Raw genomic sequence first — 26,472 nt, 5'->3', positions numbered from 1 at the left:
GAAGATGTTTAGTGTACAAGGAACACTTGGGAAGCATGTAAGCACCGGAACAGAGTTTTGCTTCTTCAGTTGTAAATTTAAGCTTAGCTGTATTTACTGTGATCATTTAATTTAGACAAATAAAACATCCGTAACCCTATCACCCGATCGAAATAGCCTATCACTGTAAAAATACAAGTACATTCTACATAAATAAACTGAATTCACTACATGGGCAGCAGTTCATGCATTTGTCTTCTGAAATGCATTCAGCCTCTATAAGCCTACCGTTAATACTGTAGCCTATAGTGCAGGGCTATGTGTTAATAAAATAAAATAAAATAAATAAAATAAAAATAAATGTTGCACAAAGACGCAACTGCGAATGACTTCCTACGTCACGAGATATGTCAAATCAAAGTTAACAAGATGGCCTCTTATTGCCGTGCCGCTGTGACTTTATTGATTCGCGTTATTTACAATTAAATGACAATTGAAACAGCAATATACCTTGGTCTGACAGTCATCTGCTCGTCCTGTTCCAAATGCGTTCTGCGGGGTTTCGTTTAGGTAGCCTACCTGTTCAAGACGCATGCGGTTCTCTCCCCAAACTCGTAGTTTTGCGCTTTTGATAGCTATCCAATAATGATTAGATCTGTAAACAATGATTATGCATTAGTAGTAGTTTTATTTGTTAGCCTGGTGTCGGCGAATCGGTCCATTGCTGACAAGGAAGACAGTGAAATGGAGTATGTTGGCGCTCCATTTTTGAGAGCTGCCATAATTCAGCACGTGATTCACTGCCGTTTTTCTCTTCATCTCCGAATTTATTATGAACTTGTTTTTTTGAATGTGTTTAATCAACCAGTTCAATGCGCTCCCACATTTTTATTAAGGTGGTTTTCCTCCAGTTCATTTTAACGTTCATGGTCTGTCAAAATACTTAAAACAATGTCTTTCATGTCGTAGGATGACACAAACAATCAATCCTCAAATCTTCAATCCGATGCCATTCATCATGTAAACATTTCAATTGACAATTACAGCTAAAAACCGCATCAACCCCAATAAGGTCTGTAAGTCATAAGTTACTAAAACAAAGCTCAAAACATACTTTCTGTTGTTAAACGTTAAGCGTTTTAGGCATAAAGTCTCAAGAACTGTTTTTGCCAGTGCGTAATGGTCTCAGCATGCGTACTGAAAAGGCTACGGTTTGTTATTTAGCAGGCACAATAACATATTTAATTTCATCAGCTAAAATGTTGCTCAGACATCACTTTAATATCATACTCCTAGCCTGAGTTGAGCACAAGTGGTGCGATCTCCAGACGATAGGGTGGCAAAAAGCTGGGACGAAATAGCCAGGGAACCAGGATCAGGGAGCCTATTGGCACACTTGATATTGGCACCACCCTGAATTCTGTGGCCCGTGGATGGTTGTGGCCCTAAGCAACTGCACTGAGTGGTTATGCCAGCTGCCAGCTCTGGATATCAACATGTTCATTTTTCTTCCTTATTAAAAGGATACAATCTGTATAGCTATATCAAACATCAGATATATGCATTTCGGTACACATACAACATACACTCAGTGAGCACTTTATTAGGTATTTATTAGACTTTGTGTTACTGTCACCTTTCTATGAGCTTTGACCAGTCTGGCCCTTCTCCACTGACCTTTCTCATTAACAAGGTGTTTTTGCCTGCAGAACTGCTGCTCACTGGATGTTTTAGTTTTCTCTCTAGCACTTTTTTTGCCATCTCCATCTGAATGTTTTGGAACCATAGAGCCACATGTCTTCACTACCATCTTATATAGGACCTTGCAAAAGCACCATACTGCTGGATTTATTACAAATAATGCAAATAAAAAAGAAATATAATAAGTAAAAAATGTTGTACATAAAAAAGTTTATTGTGTGTTATTGTGATTTATATGAATTTAATTTCTTTACAATTGCTATATACATATTAACTGAATATTTTCAAAACCCTCCACCCCTGGTTTTCACAAAAAGTCCTAGGCTTAAATCTCAGGCCTAAATCTCAATGTAACCACATTCTGACAATGCCCTCGTAAAAAGCACAACACTACTACAATTCAATTGAATAGAACAATATTATGAGCAGCTCATCAGTGTACAAAGAGCCCAAGGAATGGTGACTGCAGTTTAACTGGAGGCATGAACGACAGGTGCTCAGCATCGCCCCCTCTGGATGGCCATGTTACTGCAAGGCTCCTCTCACTGGAGTCTTTGATGGACAGCTCATGACACAGTGTATGAAGAATCTTTATCGGGTAACTTAAAATAGGAGGACAATGAGGAAGGCGTCGCAGAGGTCCAAACAGACAGTTTCCTGTTCAGCCTATTACATGGGCTAAAGGCTCACAAGCTCTCCAGCTCTTTGGGTAAGTCCTTGTTTGTAGTTACTCATGTAAGGATTACTTTAATGTGTGATTGATTGTCTCTGCTGTTCAGCACTAATTTATTCCTCTTTGTAACAGCTGGGCTGAAGTATCTGGAGCTACTACTCTGTGCAGTACACTCTGCTGTAAGCTGGTGCAAGTTCATATCACAGTGAGCCAGCGCCTCACAGCACTGCCTTCTTTATGCCAGCAGGGGGCGATAGTCAGCCAATCCGAAGGTACAGCAGAGTCAAAAGTGGGGCTGTGCCCAAATCAGCACACTTGCCTAATATTGAGTATGGAAGTTATATATGTGAACAACTTAGTAGGCAAGTGCGCTGATTTGGTGAAGGCCTGGGTCCTCTCTTCACAGTGCAGGGCAGGGGGTATTTGACCCGATTGGTTCCTCTTAAGGGTCCTGGATGGGTGGGGCCAGGTCAGAGGTGCAGGATGGAAAGGTCTATGACAGGTTGCCAAAGGAAGCTGCAGAAACAGAGGGAGAGAGAACAGAGAAGCCCTTACAGAAAAAAAACCTTGCAACATACTATAAATATCAAGACATTATTTTTTAAATCAAATAATATAAATACTCATATTTATATTATATGATTAAAGTAAATATAATTCACTCCAGTGTATTTGAAAAAAAAAAAAAAGTGCAGTGATACAGGTATTAACCCCATGATGGCCGGTGCAGTGATACAGGTATTAACCCCATGATGGCCGGTGCAGTGATACAGGTATTAACCCCATGATGGCCGGTGCAGTGATACAGGTATTAACCCCATGATGGCCGGTGCAGTGATACAGGTGTTAACCCCATGATGGCCGGTGCTGTGATACAGGTATTAACCCCATGATGGCCGGTGCAGTGATACAGGTGTTAACCCCATGATGGCCGGTGCTGTGATACAGGTGTTAACCCCATGATGGCCGGTGCTGTGATACAGGTATTAACCCCATGATGGCCGGTGCAGTGATACAGGTGTGTTACTCACCTCGGCTGAGCTGCTGCAGGTTCCTCACCTCCTCCTGCACCTGCAGCTGCAGGACCTGCTGAAGCACCTCCTGTTTCAGAGTGTCCTGTACTATCCCCATACGGCCCAGCTTCTCCCCATTCAGCCTCAGCAATGCCCGCCCTAGGGAGAGAGGGAGGGGGAATAATAACAATAATCATCATCATCATCATCATCATGTTGATTATCACATACATAGATTATCACTGTTAGGAATGTTCTTTGTTTCTCTCTATGTTGTCTGTCAAAGGAAACATCTCTGGGAGAGTTAGAATTCCCGCTGCGGGTCTTATCTCTGCACACCAGGCTGGGGTGTCACTTCTCTCCTTGAAAGTTGCATCTTTGGAAGAAACACAGAATACCTAAACTACTAGCCAGGAGCCCAGCTTGGCCACAAGGATCATGGTTTGCTCTTTAATTGAAAGTCTGACTGCCAATCTGACATTCAATTGAAATCATCAATTGAAGATTTTAGGGGAAGCAGTCACAATGCAAAAACATGCACTCATTGCCATTATTGATGTTTATTACTTCAAACTCACTCACTCACTCACACACTCACACACACACTCTCACTCACTCACACTCTCTCACTCACTCACTCACTCACTCACAGATGCTCCTGGCCACAGATTCTCTAATCCCGAGGCAGCATTTCTCATGGGTACCACATTTTTGCCTTTCTTTTGCACTTAGAACACCGGGGACATGTCGGCCATGAACACAAACATGTTCTGTGTAGTCAACAGCTGAGCTGGGAGCTCTGGCTTGTATTTCCATTGTGTTCCTGCCATCATCGGCTTCCTCTAGAGGAGCTCCTGCCCCAGCTTATGCAAAGTAGAAAAGTTATTGCATGTGATGTTTTAGCCACAGAGAGCCTGATGGGCTGGCTGCTGAGAAATAAACCACAGGTAATGCAAGTTACCTGTGAGTCAGCATCCAGCTGTGCTACAAAGGTTAATCAGGTTTATTAGACATACAGAGATAACATCAGCATGACCATAGTTGTTACCGCCGTCTTTATTTGATGATTTGTTGTTTTCCTGTAAACCCTGGGTATATAGAGGGAAACATGGAATGGTTTGAGGAGACTCGCTAATATGACCTCCAGCGCACCATTCACATAGCCATTCATATTGCACCTTTCCACATTGTAATTATATTTCTGCACTGCACATTGTTGAATGAATTGTATTAATTTGAATCTGCATCCTCTTGACTCGCACCACTGCACATTTAGCAGTTTAGAGTTAACAGACAGACACCTTTGGATACCTGGACCCCATAGTCACTCGCCTATACACTAGTGCCGTCACAAGATACATAAGTGTATCATTGTAGGCTATACAGACCACAGGCACGCCCGCGTTGACACAGATAGATAGCGATCATATAGAGCCACACTATTGGACACGCACGCAAAGTTATTTATTTTGCAGCTGGGGTAGAGTGTGAGAAAATATTGAATGTTTTGAAATAACATTCAATTAAAATTTCCAGAATTAAATTTCCTGTGCCAGGAAAATGTGTTCTGTGGAAACTAACAGTTAGCCCACAACCCACACGCTGAACATGGGCCCCAGTCCCCACCGCATACTTAGACACAGACCTGCTAAAACCAATTTCTAGGCAGAAGTGAGAAAACAATGAAATGCGGATGTGTGTCTGGATTCATATTTTTCATATTATTCAGATTCATAGTTTTGACTTAGAAAAAGTACGCTTTTTAGAAGAAAGTAGAATGTTAGTAAGTGAGCCTTTACAGGATTATACAAATGGATATGAACACATAGTGGTTTGTGTATGCACAAAAAAGTGATTATATCACAGACTGTTTTGACATTGTGTATGTGTGTTGAATTCTGTTCCACTACCTCTGACATTCCTCGAGGGGAACTCCCCAAGAGTGCCTGGAAGAAGACAGGCTGTCTGTGACCGATAAAGAGAGACAGGAAGGCCTAACCACAATCGTCGGAAGTAAAACAACATACAACAAAGTACAAACTTCTAGCTGATGCAGCAGACCGATTATAAACAAGTCAAGGGAAGATGTGCCCTTTTGGTGACCTTTGCTAGGCAACCATTGACCTTGGGAACAATTGATATTAATTGGTTGCAAACAATTGAGGAACAATTGTGTAATGTAGAGTGCCTCTTCCCCCTCTCCTACAGGAAAGTTATAATACCCGCTGTAACTTTGTATTCAGCGAACTCTCTCTATGCTCTCCAAAATGCTAGGAGACTTCCCAGATAAATCTTAAAAGACTTTAACTAAAGATTTGTCTGAGTCTTTATTCACATCACCACAACTTCAACTTCAAACCCACCTCAAAGAACCAGAGGATCAGATTTTGTCCTCCACACTGATGAGGACATATCCCTCTCCTTACTGGCTGATGCCTTTCTGTCGTGCCTTGTGCTTCCATTGCTAAGAGCATAATGGCATGGTTATCCACTTCGGATACCACAGTAAATAGCACAAACAACTCACTTCTCTTGTAAAGCACACATGCACCTAGCCGCCAGCGGTGCTCTGTCATTCAGAGCTAATATCCTTGATCCTTTGTGTGCAATTAGACAGAGTAGATGAATAAAGATTAATTCCCCTTCACGAAGCCTGATATCTTTATTTCTTGCCTGGAGGCAGTGTTTGTAGCACTACCAAAACCCCCACCCCCTTGCCCCAACTCCAGTCTGCTAGGAGTCACTGTCATCACATCGACACATTAGAAACACCAAGCAGCTAATGTAAAAAAAAATTAAAAAATAATCAAGGCTGGAAATATAAAGAAAATAAAATGCATATTCAGAGCACAGTCAAATAATCTCACCACACATTGGGCCCCATTTATGAATCGTGAGCCGAATGAAATTCACCGTAAATCCTTCGGAAATGCATTTGCAGAAATGTGGGAATAAGTTTTTGGATGTTAGTTTTTTTTGTAGGAGCTGAACGAACTCCACAGGTGGTCTCAGATGTTAGTATTGTGCGTGGAAATGAAAGCGTATGGTTGTAAGGCCTGTTTTGTTATTTTATTATTCCATTAATTAATATTTCATAAATCAGTAGGCAGTCCAAGCAAGCGAAGGTACAAAAATGAAATCCAAAACACAGAGTCCAAAGCCAGGTAGAGATAATAAAACAAGAAATCCATAACAGAACCAAAAACAGAATAGATACCACACAGGAGAAGGAACGGGGAAGCAGAGGCTAGAACCGGGGACAGGATCAGGTGCAGGATAAGACAAACTAGCAATGAGATACAGACAGAGGCAGGTTAAATACAAAACTGATGACCAGACAACGAGGAACAGGTAAGACCAGACAGGAAGGAAGTACAAATAAGGAGTGGGAGGTGGAGACACTTAATAGGGAGAGAACAGGTGAAAGGAATGAATGGCAGAACAGACTAACAGGACTACGGAAAGCGACAGGGGACAAAACACACAAAACACAAAGAAAATAGAAAAAACACAGAAGCTGGGGAGCAGAGAGTGAAATGAAGGGAACACATAGAAAGTGGAAAACACAATGACAACGCTAATGACAACATTAATGCTTGACCTTCAGACCATCCCATTGCTGGGCTGAATGGCCTGTTCTCGCCATTCCCTTATGTTATTAATATCGAGACTCTCAGTGGCTGCTTATGCTTAATATAATGGGGGACTCACTGTGGTTAAGGCTCTGTGTATGAGTGTGTTTGTACCTGTAATGGCGTGGTGGGAGAACACCTCCACATAACTCAAGTAGTTGTGAGGACAGTGTCTCTTCAGCCACCTGCATACATCCTGCTGGCTCCACAGGACCACTGGGCGGGACAGGTCTGAGAGGGAGGGGCTGGGATGATACACTGCTAATGCCTCATCAGGACGCAGCTGAAACACACACACACGCGCACACATTAACTGACACACATACCACACCTGCAAGCACATATTGACGAACCAACATGTATTAATACACATGCACGTGCACGCACACATAACCGAGATGATAACTGTTATGTTATGATAACCGAGAGATGCTCAAATTCCTGGACTCTCCAGCAGCTCCAAAAGATTGAGGTTATAGGGAGAGAAGATAAAGACTTCTTTGAGAGAAAATAATTTTGTTTGTTAGTCCTACTAACCTACTGTACAAAATGTCTCAGGGCAAACACATCCAGTGACGTCACTGGACGTGTTTGGCTTGAATCAAAACGTTTCCCAGAAGGTAACGGGCGCTCAAACTCGATGTGGCGGACAGCTCTGACTCCGCCGAGTTAGAGGACTAGCAGGATGGGCAACCACCATCTAAAGCTCAACCCAAGTAAGACGGAGGTAATCTTCATCCCTGCTCTAACCTCTCCCATCTCCCATTTTTCCATCTCACTAGGGGATACCACAGTGACCACATCCCCTAGTGCAAGAAACCTTGGAGTGGTGATGGACAACAGGCTGTCCTTCTCCGAGCACATTGCTACGGTGACCCGGGCGTGCAGGTTCTTCCTGTACAACATCCAGAGAATCCAACCCTTTCTCACCACCTACTCCACTCAGGTCCTTGTCCAAGCAATGGTCCTGTCCCACCTGGACTATTACAATTCTCTGCTGGCTGGCCTTCCAGCATCTGCCATCAGACCCCTACAACTGATCCAGAATGCTGCAGCCCGTCTGGTATTCAATGTTCCCAGACATTCACATGTCACCCGCCTGCTCAGCAACCTCCACTTACTGCCTGTTATGGCTGACATCAAATTTAAAACTTTGGTGCTCGCATACCAGGCAGTTAAGGGATCAGCCCCTGTATATATTCAATCCCTTATTAAGACCTATACACCAACAAGACCCCTCCGTTCTGCCACTTCGTTCCGTCTGGCTCCTCCCCCTCACCACACCTGCACTTCACGCGCACGACTGCTGTCTGTCCTGGTCCCACGGTGGTGGAATGACCTCCCGGTGGATGTCAGAACGGCCCTAACTCACCACCATGATTAGCCTTATATATGCCATAGACTGTAATGGCACTTGTATATCTATAATGGACTGTATAGATTGTATAGATATTGTTACTTGTATAGATATTGTTGTTTTTTTGTATTAGCTATTGTATTGTTGTACTCAGGGTATTCTAGTCGCCAACTGTGGTATGCTAGTTTGGAAGTTGATTGTATTCTTCAAGGGTTCTGACTATCTGTATGTTTACACTAGGACTCGGAACTGTACTATCCTCTCAGGTCCTCTTCGCACTTATACTTGTGTTTGATCTGCACTTTGTTGTACGTCGCTCTGGATAAGAGCGTCTGCTAAATGCCATGTAATGTAATGTAATCTATTTCCCTCAAGAGTTCATTATTATTTTTATTTTGAGTGAACCAGATAAAACAGTAAATGGCATGCACAGTGTATGGAAACAGAACGTAGCTGAAGTGAAGGTAATGTAATGATTAAGTGGAGTGGGAATGCAAATAGATTTTTCATTTTTACGAATAAATTCTCTCTTTATTAGGGAAAATACCTCTGGCTGAGCTGAGACTACTTTGGCTGCTTAGCCATGAGTATATATCATGTACAACATGAATATCATGTGAAATATAAATATAATGCAAAACATAAATATAGTAGGCTACTTCCATTGCTAACTAAATTCAATGTTTAATTAAAGAATATTCACAGATTAAAAGTCTGCTCGGAGACATTTAAGGATACTTATTTTCAAATGGGAGAAGGGGAGAGATAGACTGTAAAAGAGAGAGTGTTTCACTGGCTGTCAGCTTGTTTCCCTCCTCTGGGAACAAAGTGGTTATTTGGAAGGAAGAACTTGGACTACAGGATCTTTTTGTGTGCCTTTGAAAGGCTTTAGAGGATTCATCTCTGGGTGTGAGAGAACTGTGCTTTTGCCAGCCTGCCCCGTACTGCAAAACAAAGAGTCCCTTTGACGCTTATTTAATGCAGTGTATTTTTTCTTTAGGCCTAAAATATGAACACAGCAGGATTGATGAGTAGAAGGGCATTTCTCCAATGTGGAGGCCACTGTCTGGGGACGCTTTGAGTAACACTGCACAGAGCAGCTCAGTGTTCCTGATCGTATGTTCTTTTCTCTTGCATTTGAGCATTGTCGGTCACAGCTCTGACTCCAGGAGCAGCTCAGGATACAGAATAATCCAGAACATGAGATGCTACATCCTTCTACCACCAGATTTCCCAAACCTCTTCCTAATGTTTTTGTGCATTAAATGAAGTCAGTGTAACCTGTCAGTGCACTCTTTATGGTACAGTCATTTCGTTTTTCACATTACAATGAGAATTACAACGGAAAGGTTTTGAAGAGAGTTACCGTAATAGCCGTATACAGTACTGTACATATTTGTTTGACTGACAGCAAGTAAAAGTTTATTCATGTAGCGGCTTTCAAGAAACCTAAATGTAAAGAAAAAACAGAGACTTTTACTGTCTGTATACAGTAGATGAATCTTTAGCTGCCACTTAAACATGTCCACAGTAGCCACAGATCCTACAGTACTGTAAGTTTGGGAGCCACTGTGAGAAAAGCTTGACCCTTATCTACCCTATTCAACACCATTCACATATCAACACTAACTATCCCATTCAATACCATCCACATACCAACACCATCTAGGACAGGTGGGCGTACCTGCAGGGATTCAGTTCCCGGCTGCTGAAGGAGTTTCACCGCCCTGCCGCCCGCTGTCTCCTGGCCCCGGCCATCATGCCAGGTCAGGTTCCCGCCCGTGTTCCGGGACCGCTGGCAGCAGAGGTCCTCAGCGGAGAGGGCATGGTCCAGAACCGTCCGGCAGAACTGGAAACTGGACCCGGCTAGAGAGGGAGCGAAGTAAAAATAATGCTCAAATTGGGCTGCACAGCGCTAAAATAGTACTGATGAAAAGCAGCAGTGGTGCAGAGTATCTTATAAGCTTGGCTTACACCTCGTATCGTACAAGCTTGGCTTACACCTTGTATCTTACAAATGGTAAATGGTTTTGTAAGATATTGTATATAGCGCCTTTATCCAAAGCGCTGTACAATTGATGCTTCTCATTCACACACACACTCAAAAACTATGCAAGGCACTAACCAGCTCATCAGGAGCATTTAGGGGTTAGGTATCTTGCTCAGGGACACTTCACTAGGGCAGGGGGTCGAACCTTTGACTGCCAGACAACTGCTCTTGCCCCTGAGCCAATGTTGCCCCGAGCTTGGCTTACACCTCAGAAAGCTTGGAACTGAAATCTATGTACACATTTTGTAACATTTGAGACAGCATATGGAACAGGCTGGATTCAAAGTCCGAAAATATAATTGACCAATCTGGTCATTTTAATGACCCTATGTCACTTTTTGGTGGACTACCTTATATTTCATGGTGCCAATTTTTTGGTGAAAACTTTCCTGCTTAAGAGCTGCAAAAAGGATACCATCATATCACCTTCCCTGAATCTCAGAAAATATTTAATCACAGTCAGCCTCAGAATATTGTATCTCCCTCTGAAGAAATAAATTGAAAAACCTCCGTATGGGTTTTAATGGGTGTTTTAGAAATTCCACAACAACACTGAATGAAGCAGACCTATTCATATTGCTTTTAGCCATTGGAGGCAAAGGCTTGTGTATTGTGGAAGGCGTCAGCATTCAAGAGCCCCTACAGCAGAACCCAGGCCTCCAGCAGGGCATTGTGGTCCCACAGGGTTCTCTTATCCCAACATAACAATATTTAATCTTCAGACAGAGCCCATAGTAAACTGTTGGTAGGCTACCACAAATAGCAAAATTATTATATTCCTGCAGGGCTATGGAGGGTATAAGATTTAAAATGATTTGATTTTAAAAACACACAAGATCTTAAAGGTACAATAGGTAATTTCGGACTTCAAACGGCCAAGAGAGGAATAGTAGCAACAAACACCTTCAAACCATAATAATGTTTATCCCTCCCCCTTCTCTGTAAACGTGGTGACGTTGAAATTGAAATTAGACATTGGCTGTGGCAATTAGAACCAATTTTCAACAAATGAGCTTGAATTATTGTACAGCTATACAATGTTTTGGTACAGAGTGTCGGGCTGTCAACGGTCAATTCTGAAACCCAAATTTAAGGACTATAAACACAGGCAGAGGGTGAGTCAACATGTCAGTGAACCTTTTTCGATGATAAGAAGGGATTTTCAATGGTCTTGTAACAATGTTTTCATACAAAAATCTTACCTATTGTACCTTTAACTGATTTTCATTTTGAAACTGTGAAAATAATGTATTTCATTTTTTAAACTGAGAATTCTATAGGCTGCATTTGAATTCATACACTTAGAAATAGTTTTGAATTAGTCACGTTTCAGGTCTGTCTTGCCATGTTTTATGTTTATTCATTTTGTCTTATCATGTACTATGTTAGTCTAGGTTCCTCATGTTGTTTAGTTTGTTTCTTGTTACGATTTATTTTCTCGTCATGTCTAGTTATGTTTCGTTACGATTATATTACCTTGTTATGTTGAGTGGTTATCGTCTTAGTTTCGTTTAGTGTTATATTTTGATTTATGTTTATTGTTACGTCGACTGGTTACTGTTTAAACATACACTTTTACATGTCTTTCCGCAAACCTTGCGTTCCGCCTTTTCTCTCTCTCTTTCTGTCATTCACACCCTAATTGTTTCCATTTGTCTATTTACTAAAACTACTAACGCTAGATTGGGTAGAACTAACAAACTAATCATGTGTTCATGTTACCTTACGTTTCTCGTGCATGTCATTTACTAATTTACTAATGCTAGGGCAGGATAGGTTTATTACTAACGATTACTAATTACCTTGTTAAACTTGTCATCCATCGCACCTGTTTTTCATTTCCTTGCTGCTCTCTAAACTAATTGTCTACACCTGTCTACACCCGCATTTATAGCCCAGTCGCACTACTGTTCTTCGCGAAATTGTCTGCATCTTGTTTATCAACGCAACTCTTGAGCAGTTACTATTATGGATTACACGTTACGATCCAAGCCTGTTTACCGACCACCGATTATTGATTTCTGTTTTGTTGACCATCGTTTGTTTTTTACCACGTCCTCGCCTACCGATTTTGTACCTTTGCCTCGCTTTGTTTTATGGTTTCGACTTCTGCTTCGCCTTCGACTATGACCCTGCCCGCCGTCCGCCTGTACTTCTGCCTCGCTGACAGCTCTCCTGCTACCGGACCTCCCTGCACGCCTACCGACTACGAGTTTGCCTCTTCCCTCGGCACCAAGCTTTTTGTTTACTGTTTGTTTGGCTGGATCTTCGTGTATGGACTTTCTTGTTTTGACCACTCTCCTGGGATTCGTCCCGAATAAAGCCCTGACGGGACTTTCTCTACCCATTGTTTCTGAGTCGTGCATTTTGGGTCCAACCCCCACGCACCCGTCTCAGAATTGTAGCTTTAGGGGTTTCAAAAGCTCAGGGTTCTTTTTCCAATGTCTCAAATTCAGTTTTTAAAACCTGAGCTACCAGCTGCAGACACACACAGGCGACAGCAACAGTTTCAGCGTTCTATGTGTCCAATTGGCTGAAAGGGCATCAAATCAAGTCGTCACAGGGCTCAAAAGCAAAGTTTTGAATGTATTTTTCCCCATTCATTGGCTATGGGAATTTTTTGCAGAAAACTTTGTTCAAGCACTCTGCACTGAACCAAACTGAATTATATGAAGTTGGAATGGCATGTCTATCTTACAAGCTGTAGGAGGTGAAGTGTACAGAACATTTGGTGGAAAACTGAAGCAACCACACTAATTACCTGTAAAGAGAGACCAATAAGCCAGAACCTGCATGTCAAATCATTATCCTCCAGTTTCTGTGCAACAAAAACAAAACGTACAACCAAAGAACCTCCACCCAAATAAAGAAGAAAGCCTATCTCCAAGACTCCAAAACAAACTGAAAACTCTTTCCTTCAGTTATCAGAAATACCTTACCCAGCAGGATGCTAAGTTGTGGAAGGAGGGTCAGACTTCCTCTTTTTTATGGGAAAATAAAATGTTTATTTGTCCAGTTGCACTTTTTAAAGAACATTAATCATTTAAGTGAACAAATAAAATAATGGGTATTGGGTATTAGATTAATTATGAAACAATCATTAGTAGCATCCCTAGAGTCGAACCAGTCTTCCATCTGTCAGTCCCAGAAATCTTAATCTCTCAAGGCCTGCATTCGAAGCAAGGCAACCCTGACTCACCAGCGTCCTATACCTTTTCATACATTGTTGAGGGCACAGTAAGTTTTGGATATAAAAACAACCTTCTCTATTTTTCTCTTTCTGCTCTTTCTCACTTTCTGTTCAATCTTTCCCTCACCAAGTACAAACCCAAGTTGCCAAGGTCTGCATACCCATGAGTATCTTTCCATTGTTCCTGGACAACATGGTATTTGCAGAAATGATATGCATTACCATTCAAATGAAAGTCAATTATTCTAGCTAAAGGTACAAAATATTAACTATTCAAATAATAATGTTTTTTACCCCTAAACATTGTAAGGAACTCAATTTCTTTCTGAGCTAATAGCATCTCACTAAAAAAGAAAATCACATTCCATTTCAGGCAGGAAAATGAATCATATCAGCAGTTAGGTGCAGGGTACTTGGGCTATCCATCATGAATACTGATGAGGAAATAGAAATGTAGGTGTGTTAATTACCTATATGGATCCAAGTGCTCAGTTGAGCAAACAAGCAGCATTTTCCCTCAGGATCCACAGGGACCATCTTGTGGCACTAGAATATCTTCAACATCTGAACATATACTCAGTGTAATGTCTCATTCAGAAAATGGTACCTTCTTCATCATTACTGCTCTGAGACATTAAGACAATGGAGTCTATGCACATGTAAACAAGCTTTAGGACTCTGCCCACTGAGCACATACAATTAGCTAAACTTGGTGACATTATAATTAATATAGTTTTTTTCCATTGTATGGAAGTGCAAGGAAACCAGCCCCCTTTATAAAAAACACCCATAGTAGGGCAATCAGCTAGTGCTAGTGCAGCCACAACCAGTTCAAGATTACCAAATCAGGGGCGGTTCTAGGAATTTTTTACTGGGGTGGCCAAGGGGGGTCCAAGGGTTGTCTGGGGGTGGCCACCATATCTCCTGGCTTCACACGCACACATTCTTAGGGTTATTTATGTGTTTCATGTGCGAAAGTCTACTAAGCATTAGTAGTCTACTAAGACTAAATATAAATTAATAGGCTATAGTGTTGGCATATACTATATATACTATATATACAGCGGGTAAAATAAGTATTGAACACGTCACCATTTTTCTCAGTAAAGATATTTCTAAAGGTGCTACTGACATGCAATTTTCACCAGATGTCGGTAACAACCCATGCAACCCACACATGCAATCAAACCTTAGATGTCCATAAATTAAGTTATGTGTAATAAAATGGAATGACACAGGGAAAAAGTATTGAACACATGAAGAAATGGAGGTGCAATAAGGCACCAAAAGCCAAGACAACAGCTGAAATCTATCAGTAATCAGAAAGCAATCCTTGGGTTCGGTCCCAACTGATGGCATATAAAAAGGTGTCTCATTGCCAAGGTGTCACACAAGAAACATCTCATGATGGGTAAAAGCAAAGAACTCTCTCAAGACCTTCGCAACCTTATTGTTGCAAAACATACTAATGGCATTGGTTACAGAAGGATATCTAAACTTCTGAATGTTCCAGTGAGCACTGTTGGGGCCATAATCCGGAAGTGGAAACAACATCATTTCACCATAAACCGGCCACGACCAGGTGCTCCTTGCAAGATTTCTGACAGAGGAGTCAAAAGAATTATCAGAAGAATTGTTCAAGAGCCAAGGACCACTTGTGGAGAGCTTCAGAAAGACCTGGAATTAGCAGGTACAATTGTTTCAAAGAAAACAATAAGTAACACACTCAACAGCCATGGCCTGTATGCACGCTCACCACGCAAGACTCCATTGCTGAAGAAAAAACATGTTGAAGCTCGTTTAAAGTTTGCTGCACAACATTTAGACAAGCCTGTGAAATACTGGGAGAATATAGTCTGGTCAGATGAGACCAAAATTTAACTCTTTGGATGTCATAATACACACCATGTTTGGAGGTCAAATGGCACAGCACATCACCCCAAAAACACCATACCAACAGTGAAGTTTGGAGGTGGGAACATCATGGTGTGGGGCTGTTTTTCAGCATACGGCACTGGCAAACTCATGTAATTGAAGGAAGGATGAATGGAAAAATGTACCGAGACATTCTTGATAAAAATCTGCTGCCATCTACCAGGATGATGAAGATGAAATGAGGGTGGACATTTCAGCAAGACAATGATCCCAAACACACAGCCAAGGAAACTCTCACTTGGTTTCAGAGAAAGAAAATAAAGTTGCGAGAATGGCCCAGCCAATCACCTGACTTGAATCCAATAGAAAATCTATGGAAAGAACTAAAGATTAGAGAAGAGGCCCACGGAACCTTCAAGATTTGAAAACTGTTTGTGTGGAAGAATGGGCCAAAATCACACCTGAGCAATGCATGCAACTAGTTTCTTCATACAGGAGGCGTCTTGAAGCTGTTATTACCAACAAAGGCTTTTGTACGAAGTATTAAATAAATTTAACTAAGTGAGTTCAATACTTTTTCCCTGTGTCATTCCATTTTATTACACATAACTTAATTTATGGACATCTAAGGTTTGATTTCTTCAGTAGCACCTTTAGAAATATATTTACTGAGAAAAATGGTGACGTGTTCAATACTTATTTTACCCGCTGTATATATATATACACATCAGATATTGTTATCATAAGACAATTAAATGTTTACAGACCAAGAAGAAAAACAAATTGTTTGGCCATATTTAAGGGCATTAAGGTCATGGACTGTGTTCTGCAGAACAAGCTACATGGTGTAGAGCAATCCCTGTCATGGCACACCAACATAATAGGCTACCAATATTTACAGGCTTGTTTCAATCTGAGAAGAAGAATGCCATGAAGTGACTGGATAAGTAACATGTGCATCAGAGCTGGTGAGAATGTGATTTTGGACAAATCACATTTTTATCATCATGATGTACCTGAGATTTATTACAATAATGTAATGACCTATAACTAAGCCTGTTCAAGAATTTGCGGTCATGGATGTCTTACAAATTAGCTTAATATGATTAAAAGGATTAACTAAATTAATTAAAATGATGATAATACACATTGTTGCTTTTTCCAAAATCACATTCTCACCAGCTCTGATGCATGTCACTTATCCAGTCACTTCATTTTAGCTAGTCTTCTTCTGAATTAATACAGAGAACACAAAATCGACATTATAAAATACACTCAAAATAACGACATAAGACAAATTATCTTTTAATCTTTTAAAACAATAGACGGGTCAGACACGGGGATGTCACGATGTGACATGAGAAGAATGCTTACATGTAACATTTTAAAGACCGTTTGGAAACTATATGAATCATTGTCTTGCATCAATCAACATGTCAAACAAATTGTCTCAGTACTATGAGAATATGTACCAGCACCTATACAGAGGGCACAATATTATTATGGAAATGCACATTCTTTCAAACCATCTGTTACAACGTTACGTTAGCTAACTAACTAGATAAGTTAGCAATTTGCTTATATATATTGAGCTGATTTAGCTCGTAGTACACAAGGGGCCATATTATCTTAAAGAAACACAACACAACACAAGTAATTTATTTCTTGTTGAGATTAACTTTCGTTAGCTAGCTAGCTAGTTACTAGTCTTCAATTTAGTCAGCTAACGTTAGCTAACGTCAGCTAGCTGACTAGTTTTATGTTATTTAATGATGACATTTAAATGATATTTAAACCGTAACATTACCATTCAACATATTCAATATTTCAAACTGTCACACTGACAAGAGTAAAATGAAGTTTAGAGGCTTACAAACTGCACCACATAAGCTTGCAAGCTGTGCTGTCACTTTTTACCACACATTTGGTAGTCTTGCAAGTTGAAAAGACGGTGTCTTCGTAAAAACAGACTGACAAAACAGCCAAAAATGTGCGAATCAGATTGGTGCTTCTGACAGTCATTTGAAAGTCAGTAAAACGGGAAAGATGGTGACTTGGTAAAAACGGTATCTTGGTAACGTTATAGCGGACTGGCTATGTGCGGGGTGGCACTGGGGTGGCCACGGCCACCCCTTTAGAACCGCCCTTGCACCAAATCACAATGTTTTGGTGGATTTTGCTGTATGCACAATTTTACAATAAAATGTGCTTTACAACATTTTATACTGTAAATTAGTTCCTTTCCATAGCAGACTCTGACATGAGAATGTTCAGAGACCTGAGAAAATAATTAACACTGTTAACACAACCACCCTAATCTGTCAGAAATTTTAGCAGGGTAGAGAAATGCAGGGTCTCATTTATTCTTGTTGTGGGAGCATGTTAGCGGAGGTAGGAAAACTGCCGGCTGAACAATAATAAATACAGCCAGGCAAGCACACACCTGGCTTAACCCTCCAAGAGATGCACTGGAGGTGCAAGCATATGATAAAAGCAAATACAGGCTATAGCCTTGTACATCAAATGGCTGATTTCAGGTAATATCCAAGTACAGATAGTACTGCACAACCTTCAGTAGGCTGCCAGGTACCCATGATTTATCAATGCTTTGAGCAGAAATCTAATTAATGAACACAACATGCCATAGACTGATTGTGGTTGTTTGCTTCCAGAGAATCTCCGTACATGCTGTTAACATGCGGTGCGACACATTGAGCTTGCAGAAGATGGGTACCCTTGATTGCCAAGTTGAAGTCCAGGCTTGATGCTGTGCTGGATCCCCTCTAGTTGTAGATAAATGATGAAGTCAGATGGGCTGAATGTCCTGCTGTCCTCATCAAATGTTCTTCAGTTCTTGTCTGTGCAGCTGTCACTCAAATGTTCTTCGGTTCTTGTCTGTACAGCTGTCACTCAAATTTACATTTACATTTTTACATTTTAGTCATTTGGCAGACGCTTTTAATCCAAAGCGATTTACAAGTGCATAGGTTCTACCATAAGTCAGAGCATCACATCCAGAAACTAGCAAAATACACAGGAAATGCTGTTCTAAACATAGTTGTCATCAGACAACTGGGGGGGGGGTTAGACAAGGATAGGGATATCAGAAAGGAGGGGCAGGGGAAATCAGGAGGGAGGACTAAGGTAGAGTTTGAAAAGGTGCACGTGGAGAGGGAACCGTAAGGCGACCAGAGCTGGCAGACCGGAGTGGTCTAGCTGGGGAGTAGGGAGTGATCAGGGATTGTATGTAAGGTGGGGCAGTCCCCTTAGCAGCCTGAAATGCCAACACTAGGGCCTTGAAACGGATGCGTGCAGCAATGGGAAGCCAGTGGAGGCCAATGAGAAGCGGGGTGACATGAGCATCAAATGTTCTTCGGTTCTTGTCTGTACAGCTGTCACTCAAATGTTCTTTGGTTCTTGTCTGTACAGCTGTCACTCAAATGTTCTTTGGTTCTTGTCTGTACAGCTGTCACACAAATGTTCTTTGGTTCTTATCTGCACAGGTGTCACACAGCTGTAGAACCATCATGCATACCTCTGTACACCTCTGGGTGTATTATCTGGGTCAGAGGCTGTGCCTTCCGCTGGTCTAGTAGCCCATCGGATTAACTCCCCGTCTATCAACCCCACCCATCACATGCTCCTCTCATGTCTGAGAGAAAAAAATCCCAAAAGGAATGAATTGATAAAAAATAAAATTCATGCTGACATTATGCATTGTGAGCCTAAGTGAAACATTTGTAAGCTTCGGTATGTTTACTATCAAAATGCCAAAGAAATAATAATTTCAGTGCAAGGTGAAAGGCCAGTTGTCTTTCATAGCTATACTGCCAGCCTACAGTCTGTCTACATGGCTTGCCCAGGGACCAACTCCAGGTCATTTACTGCAGAAGAAGTACACACAGATCTCACCCACTATCCCCTGTCCAGGAGGTGGATTACGTGTAGAGTAAAGGCAGACCTGAGATCAGGCAGCAAGGAATGATGCCTAAAACTAGAATTCATGTACAAAACTCAAAAAGTGTATCTGTTAGCAATGTCTATAGAGAATCAAGGTTTGTTTATTTGCCAAACTAATATTGTGACAGGATTATGGTTATTCAACAACATTGTACATTGTAAAGTGAGCACTTTAATAGGTATTTATTAGACTTATTTTTTAGACTTCGACTGCTGTAGCCTGTCCACTTAGAGTTATGATGTGTTGTGTGTTCAGAGATGCTCTTCTGCATAACACTATTGTAATGTGTGGTTATTTGCATTACTGTCACCTTCCTGCCAGCTTTGACCAGTCTGGCCATTCTCCTCTGATGTCTCTCATTAACAAGACGTTTCTGAAGAACTACTGCTCACTGAATTTTTTTGGTTTTTTCTACACATTCTTCGCAAACTCTAGAGACTAGTGTGCGTGAAATTTCCAACAGTTTCTGAGATACTCAAGCCACCCTGTCTACAATCATTCCCTGGACAAAGTAACTTAGATAAAAAATGTTCCCCATTCTGATGGTTGATGTGAACATTAACTGAATCTCCAGACCCGTATCTACATGATTGTATGCATTGCACTGCCGCCACACAATTGGCTGATTAGATAATCACATGAATAAGTAAAAGTAATAAAGTAAAAGATTTTCTTAATAAAGTGCTCGGTGAGTGAATGTTCTGTATTGTTATAAAGCACTGGAATCTCCTACAGTTAAGAAACAGAAAGGATGGCATGACCAGTAATATGTGGTCAGTCTGGTCAGTGAATCTGTGGAGACACGACTAGTTTGTGAATATTAGAAATAAAGCTGCTATAATGTGGATTGTTGGAGCAGTGCATTATCTGTCTTGGTTGTGGCATCTTTATTTCTGCTAGGGGCAGAGGAAGGGAGAGAGAGAAGAGGGAAAGAGTGAGAGAGTGAATTCAGAAGAAACAGGAGGGAAAGGAGGACTGAAAATGGGATGAGAGAAAGAGATGGAAAGGCACAGCAAACCCCATTATATTTCGGGATCGATCAAGGTATAATCCTGTAGATTACCTATGCAATTTCACCCATACCTAAAATAAAAAAAATAAGAAAACCAAAACATAACCAAAAAAACAGAATGAAACAGAACAAGAAAAACAATGGTAAACAGAAGAACATTCTTTCTCAAATGTCAATAACCGATTTTCCTCCATCTATTAAACAGCATTTCTGTAAACACCACCTATTTTCAAAATTGCCTAGATCATTGATCAAAAGAAAATATGTGGACAGTGCAGTCCATAAGCATTTGGACAGTGACACATGTTTTGTTGTTTTCACCCTGTACTCCAGTTGAAATAAAAACAATCACTATTGTATGTAGTTAAAAGTGCAAACTTTCAGCTTTCATTTGAGGGTTTTTATATCCTGACCATATAGGAATTGCCGCCATTTTTATCCATAGTCCCCCAAGTTTTGGGTGACCAAAAGAAATTGGACAAATTAACTCACTGAAATAAAGTCAAATTCAATATTTTCTAGCAAATCCTTTGGTGAAGGCCTGGTGAATCTCTCCCAGGCCTGTACTTCAGCCCTCTTCAGGTCCTGCTTGTCTCAGGGGCTATTTGCCTTCAGTCTGGTCTTCAGTGAGTGAAATGCATGCTCAATCAGGAGGTCAGGATATCTACTTGGCCAGTCAAGTACATTCCACTTTTTGGCCTGAAAACACTCCTTGGTTGCTTTGTACCAAACAGTTGACCAAGTTTATTATCTAATTTTTTGGTCTGTCAAAAACATCTGATATGTCTGTAATTCATTTATTCCGATTTTTCAGCCTAATGATGGCATGGTTTACTGACAATGACATTTCTTTGGTCCTCATGACAACAATAGACTCAGATGGTACAACAAGAATCAAGTCTAGACCTTTTGCTAGCTCTTTTATGAATTAACTAAAAATTAAAGATAACACACCTGTCCAAGAATCATTTGCGTAGCCAATTCTCCAATTAATGTTGGTCCCCGAAAATTGGGTGGACTATGTATACAAATGGCTACAATTCCAACACTGTTCGTCCAATATGGTTGTAAAAACCATAAATGCAAAAGTAAATTTCAGGCATTGCTTTATTTCACATTCAAGAGCCAATTACAACAAAACTGTCCGAATACTTACGGGCTGCACTATACTCTCAGTGACCACTTCATTAACCTTCACTAATGCAAATATTTATTCAGCGACTCATGTGGCAGCAACTAAATGCATAAAAGCATGCACATGTGGTCAAGAGGTTAAGCTATTGTTCAGACCAAATGTCAGAATGAGTAAGAAATGTGATCTAAGTGACTTTGACTGAGGAATGATTGTTGGTCCCAGACAGAGTGGTTTGAGTATCTCAGAAACAGCCGATTTCCTGTGATTTCCACACACAACAATCACTAATGTTTCCAGAGAATGGCGTGAAAAACAAAAAAACATCCAGTGCGCAGCAGTTCTGCAGGCAAAAACGCTTTGTTAATGACCAGACTGGTCAAAGCTGACAGGAAGGTGACAGTAAGGCAAATAACCACGCATTACAACAGTGGTATGCAGAAGAGCATCTCTGAACACACCAGACGTCAAACCTCTTAAGTTACAGCAGTCGAAGTCTAAAAAATAAGTCTAATAACTACCTAATAAAGTGCTCACGGAGTGCACATCTCAAACATTACATTACATTAATGGCATTTGACAGACGCTCTTATCCAACAAAGTGCAAAGTGCAAACCCATAACCATAACCCAAACTCATCAGGAAGCATAGCCACAAACACCACCTCTCCTGGATCAGTACTGTGGTGCTTTTTCTTGTTCAAAATGGATAATTTAACTTGCCCAAGTTCGCCAACTCTATTTTAAGAAGAGCTGCTCATGCGTATCTGAAGCTACTGTATAATTCACCCTTGTGTTGTCTTAAGGGTCAAAAATGACCTCCCTCTACATTCAACAGCAGATAAAACCCCCTAAATGATCTTTTTTCAACTTGGCCCAAGTCTAGGGCAGTCTACATAAACTCAGTCTCCTCACTTCCACAGCAAACAATTAGGCTCAATGCTGTGCTCAAAGCAGTGCAGAAATGAGCCGGTGGACATAATCTGGTGGAGAAGACATCATCACAATTCTCCTGGCCTTTTCAGCACTTGGGGTTTGACTGTCTTCAATTTTGGATATTTAACAAAATGCTCAAGCCACAGGAAGGGAGGAGGAGGGACACAAAAACACAACACCCTCTCCTCTTTTGTGTCACTCGTCTGCCAGCTCTGCAGGTGGGTATTCATCACATACACAAGGAAAACTACACACAGCGAGCCTCGTGAAAAGCGAAAACTGGAGCTAAATGACAGCATGACACACTATAATTGGCGACAGATGAGACTGTAGCTCTTTTGCAAAACACACAGAGCTGGAAGGACAGGAAGGACAGGTGACTAGTTCTCATTTACCCAGAGAGGATGGTGAAGGTAGCCGCACAACATCTATAATATATACAGTGCTGCTGTGAAAAAGTATTTGCCCCAATCCTGCTTTTCCACTACTGCTGAATATGTGTCACACTGAATGGTTTCAGATCTTTAGACACAAAAGATATGTTTACAATTATTATTTCATTTATTTAAATAAAAAATGTATTCAGTTCATTCTTTTTGTGTGCAGGAAATGTATATCTTCTTCCTGCCATAATAATGAACATAATGGCCTGAATGCATATAGTGCCTTTCACAATCTGTAAGGAAGGAGACATCAGACACTAGGGAGTAGACACCAGCTGAAATGGGCCCTGTGACCAGCTAGGTGTACATTCCTTTTTCCAGTGACCTTCACAAGGTTAGTAGTGATGATGTGGGTATGGGGGTGGTGTCTTTTAATAGCCTAATTAGTAGCACCCTGTCTCAGCAAACTCATTAAAAAGGAAAATGTAAGCTGGGGCATGGGACGATGGAAGAGGTGGTATTGAACATGGTCCGGTGACACGGGTAATGAGGTCTGGCCCAGCCGTACTCAGAAAGATGAGGCTCACATGATGCCAACTGTAACCAGTTATAGATGAGTACAAATCCCCAGAAACACATGTGCAAATGCATACACATTATTTTTAAATCACACAAATCAAAAAACATACAATCTACAAAAAATGCATACAAATCTACTACAAACAAATGGTATACATGAGCCAGCCTGGTTCCTGCCCTACACTAAGAAACACTCACTCGCAGACTGTCTCAAAACCAAATACAATCCTACATCATAGTGCCCAATATATCCCCATTCCCCAACACCAGGGCCTGTGGGTGAGATTTCAAAGCACAATAATGCCACTAGCTGAAGAATGAACAACAAAGAAACCACAAAAAAAAAAGAGCATTTGTATTTAAAGTGAAAAAATAGCCCTATGCTTTCATCATTACCAGCCTGCTTCTCTCATGGGTCACAGAGTATGAGAGACGCCCTGCTCATTCATTAGTGAATGTGTACTGAACGGCCAGCTTTCCTGATCAGACGTCATTTCAGTTTCTCCTGATCTGTATGATGGTTGTGCTTGCCTTTCTGTGGTCATTATTCTTCTGAACATCCGTCAGCCTCTCTTTGTGGGGCGCAGGGAACAATAGCATGCCATGTGGTTCCTCAGAGACTGGAAGTCTCACAACCCACCTGCATGCAAGGCCAGCTGCGAGTAGGCACTCAGAAAAAAGGGTTATTTGGCTTGTCTCCATAGATTAACCCATTTTAGTTCTTTATGGAACCATCTATCGTAGGTGTGAAGTGTGAAAGCTCCCAGACAAATAACCATTTATATCTGACAACGAACTCTTGATCTAGATAGAGTTCTTCAATGCAATCAAAGGGTTCCCTTTGGAACCATTTCTTTCTGAGTGTACACAACCTAGCACTGGGTTCCACAACTACCCCGCAAACTGCAAACATTTACATTTTCAGGCTCCTGTGCAACTTAAAGATTGCTGTGTTCAAACAGAACATTAATTCAGCTTCATATTTTACTGAAGCAATGCCAGTCAAGTACCTTTGTTTAAAGGCACAACAGTCGAGCCCCACCTGGGATTTAAACCTGCAATCTCTGAGTTACATATTCAGTTCCATAATCCCTTAGGGCACTTGACAGTAAAATGACCAGTATAAATTCAACTCCTACAGTGTTTGTATGAGTCGAATAGGGACCACGTGAAGGCTACTCTGGAAGACTTGGTTTAACAACTGAATATTTCAAAGAGGGACAATATGCATAGTTTCAACCTGATTGTATTATAGTGTCTATAATGTTTGGGATAAAGATATATATTTTTTGATTGATAATTACATCCTCAAGAATCTCAGGATGAAAAATGGAATGGAAACAAGTTTTCTGGATATAATTAATATGAATATTAGAAAAACTAATAATAATATTATTAATAAGCATACCTTATTGACAGCATCTCAGATAGCATGCATATTTGACATGCTCTTAATTTATGCAGCGAATTGCCTGTGGAACTATTTTGGGCATTTCAAGAACCTTGCACAAGGTTAAAAATATTGATAATTAAATAAATAAAAATTCAATGTTCAAATCCTCCAGTTTTTAACTACAAGACCACACAACCACATGTTTATAAACGCAGAATGTACGGTTAAAATACCATGTAATTTTCTCATAATTTCACAATTAGGCCTATTTATGCATGACCTACCTCACAATTCGTTATTACCAAACTGTAGAAATGAAGATTAATTAAGTCATATAAGGTGCCCTTGAAGCACTTAACTTTGTAATTAATTGTAGAGTCCATCATTTTAATGAATGAGGAAACCTGGCAGCCCGGCTACGGGCCAACTCTCCTCCAGGCAAAGATAAACAGATACTATAGAGCTACACCCAATTGGTTCATCTAAAGCACTAAAGATTGAGAAAGGGAGAGAGCGAGAGAGTCTTGTGTTGATTGTAAGTAAAATAAAAAAAGGCAAGGCGACCGTTATGAACTGCAACAATTTCAGCACCCCCCCCCCCCCCCCCCTTTAAATATTTTCAGTTAGTACAAATCATGTACGCTAAACTTTAAAGTAGCCTTTTACGAACCAAACGGTTCCAGTGCGTGTGAAGATGGAAACATGTTGCCATCAATGCGTAATTGTATCAAATGCGCGGAAGGCAACCCAAGAAGGCAGTCAGTCAGTTATTAGCCTGGGAAAGTACCGCACGCGTGCCGTCACAGACATAAACAAATATGCACGACTACTGCACATTATATTTTGTTTACCATCGCTACTCAAATCGGCTAAAATACGACTCAGCAATAATTCCCGTGATTAAAAGGTGGTATAATTTCAACAAGCAACATGTAGAAATCGACAATCTGAAACAAGAACGGAACATTCCAACTTTCCACTAACGCCAGTGATAGGCTACAATATTCACAAGACCACACCCGATTTCATAAAATAATATTTTGACGTGTAGTTTCCAATACGAACAATGCAATGTCCATGGGCAATAAAATGCGTAATGTCTACAATTATGATAAGCACTTGACAAATATCCTGTCGTAGTATATACGGTTACTATAATAACTTCGCGCACCTTAATACCCCAGTAGGCACAAGACACTCACCATCAATTAACGCAGGAACATTTTGTTAAGGTATATGATAAGTGTTTTCCGTTTTCTTACCATCCACAGCCATGGTGTCACCGTCTCCACCTCTTTATTAATCTCCGGAAAGCCGCTCCATGCTTTCAATGATTATGGTAGCGATTCTCGTTCCGAAGAGACCTCTGTGGCCAGGTGGAAGTGTTTTCCAGTTTCACACAGTCCAAATGACTAACTGGTCACCGTTCCGGTTCCTCTCCACACCAACGGCAAACTGTGGGAAAACAGTCTGTTTTGACTCCTCCCTTTTTATTTGTATAAATATATATATAGGCTACCTGCGCCCCGAAAGACAGTAGAATGGCTTCTTATGTTAGCACCTGTAGGTCTGTAGAAACGGTTTGCTGTGCGCCCCCGTCGCATTTT

General features: G+C 40.9%; 1 protein-coding gene across 1 annotated transcript; it reads right to left on the bottom strand.

The window, feature by feature from the left end:
• Positions 1-1,875: 1,875 nt before the first annotated feature.
• LOC133109763 (sterile alpha motif domain-containing protein 10-like) lies at positions 1,876-26,265 on the bottom strand. The gene is made up of 5 exons (XM_061219333.1): positions 26,128-26,265; positions 10,040-10,221; positions 7,113-7,281; positions 3,385-3,525; positions 1,876-2,869 (listed from the first exon to the last, which is right to left on the bottom strand). The coding sequence occupies exons 1-5, from the start codon at positions 26,138-26,140 to the stop codon at positions 2,847-2,849; spliced, it is 528 nt and encodes a 175-aa protein (XP_061075317.1). The 5' UTR covers positions 26,141-26,265; the 3' UTR covers positions 1,876-2,846.
• Between the last annotated feature and the right edge of the window lie 207 nt (positions 26,266-26,472).

This window comes from Conger conger, chromosome 14 (genome assembly GCF_963514075.1).
Source record: "Conger conger chromosome 14, fConCon1.1, whole genome shotgun sequence".
Taxonomy (NCBI): Eukaryota; Metazoa; Chordata; class Actinopteri; order Anguilliformes; family Congridae; genus Conger; species Conger conger.
Note: the sequence above shows the minus strand (reverse complement) of the source record. Positions and strands in the feature narration are given on the sequence as shown.

What these genes read in the sequence shown, in the direction of transcription:
- LOC133109763 (XM_061219333.1), bottom strand. An exon ending in CGGGAACTGAATCCCTGCAG is followed by an intron (nt 7,282 to 10,039) that starts GTACGCCCACCT and finishes TGTGTGTTTCAG; the next exon opens with CTGCGTCCTGATGAGGCATT. An exon ending in CCTGCAGCAGCTCAGCCGAG is followed by an intron (nt 2,870 to 3,384) that starts GTGAGTAACACA and finishes CTGTTTCTGCAG; the next exon opens with CTTCCTTTGGCAACCTGTCA.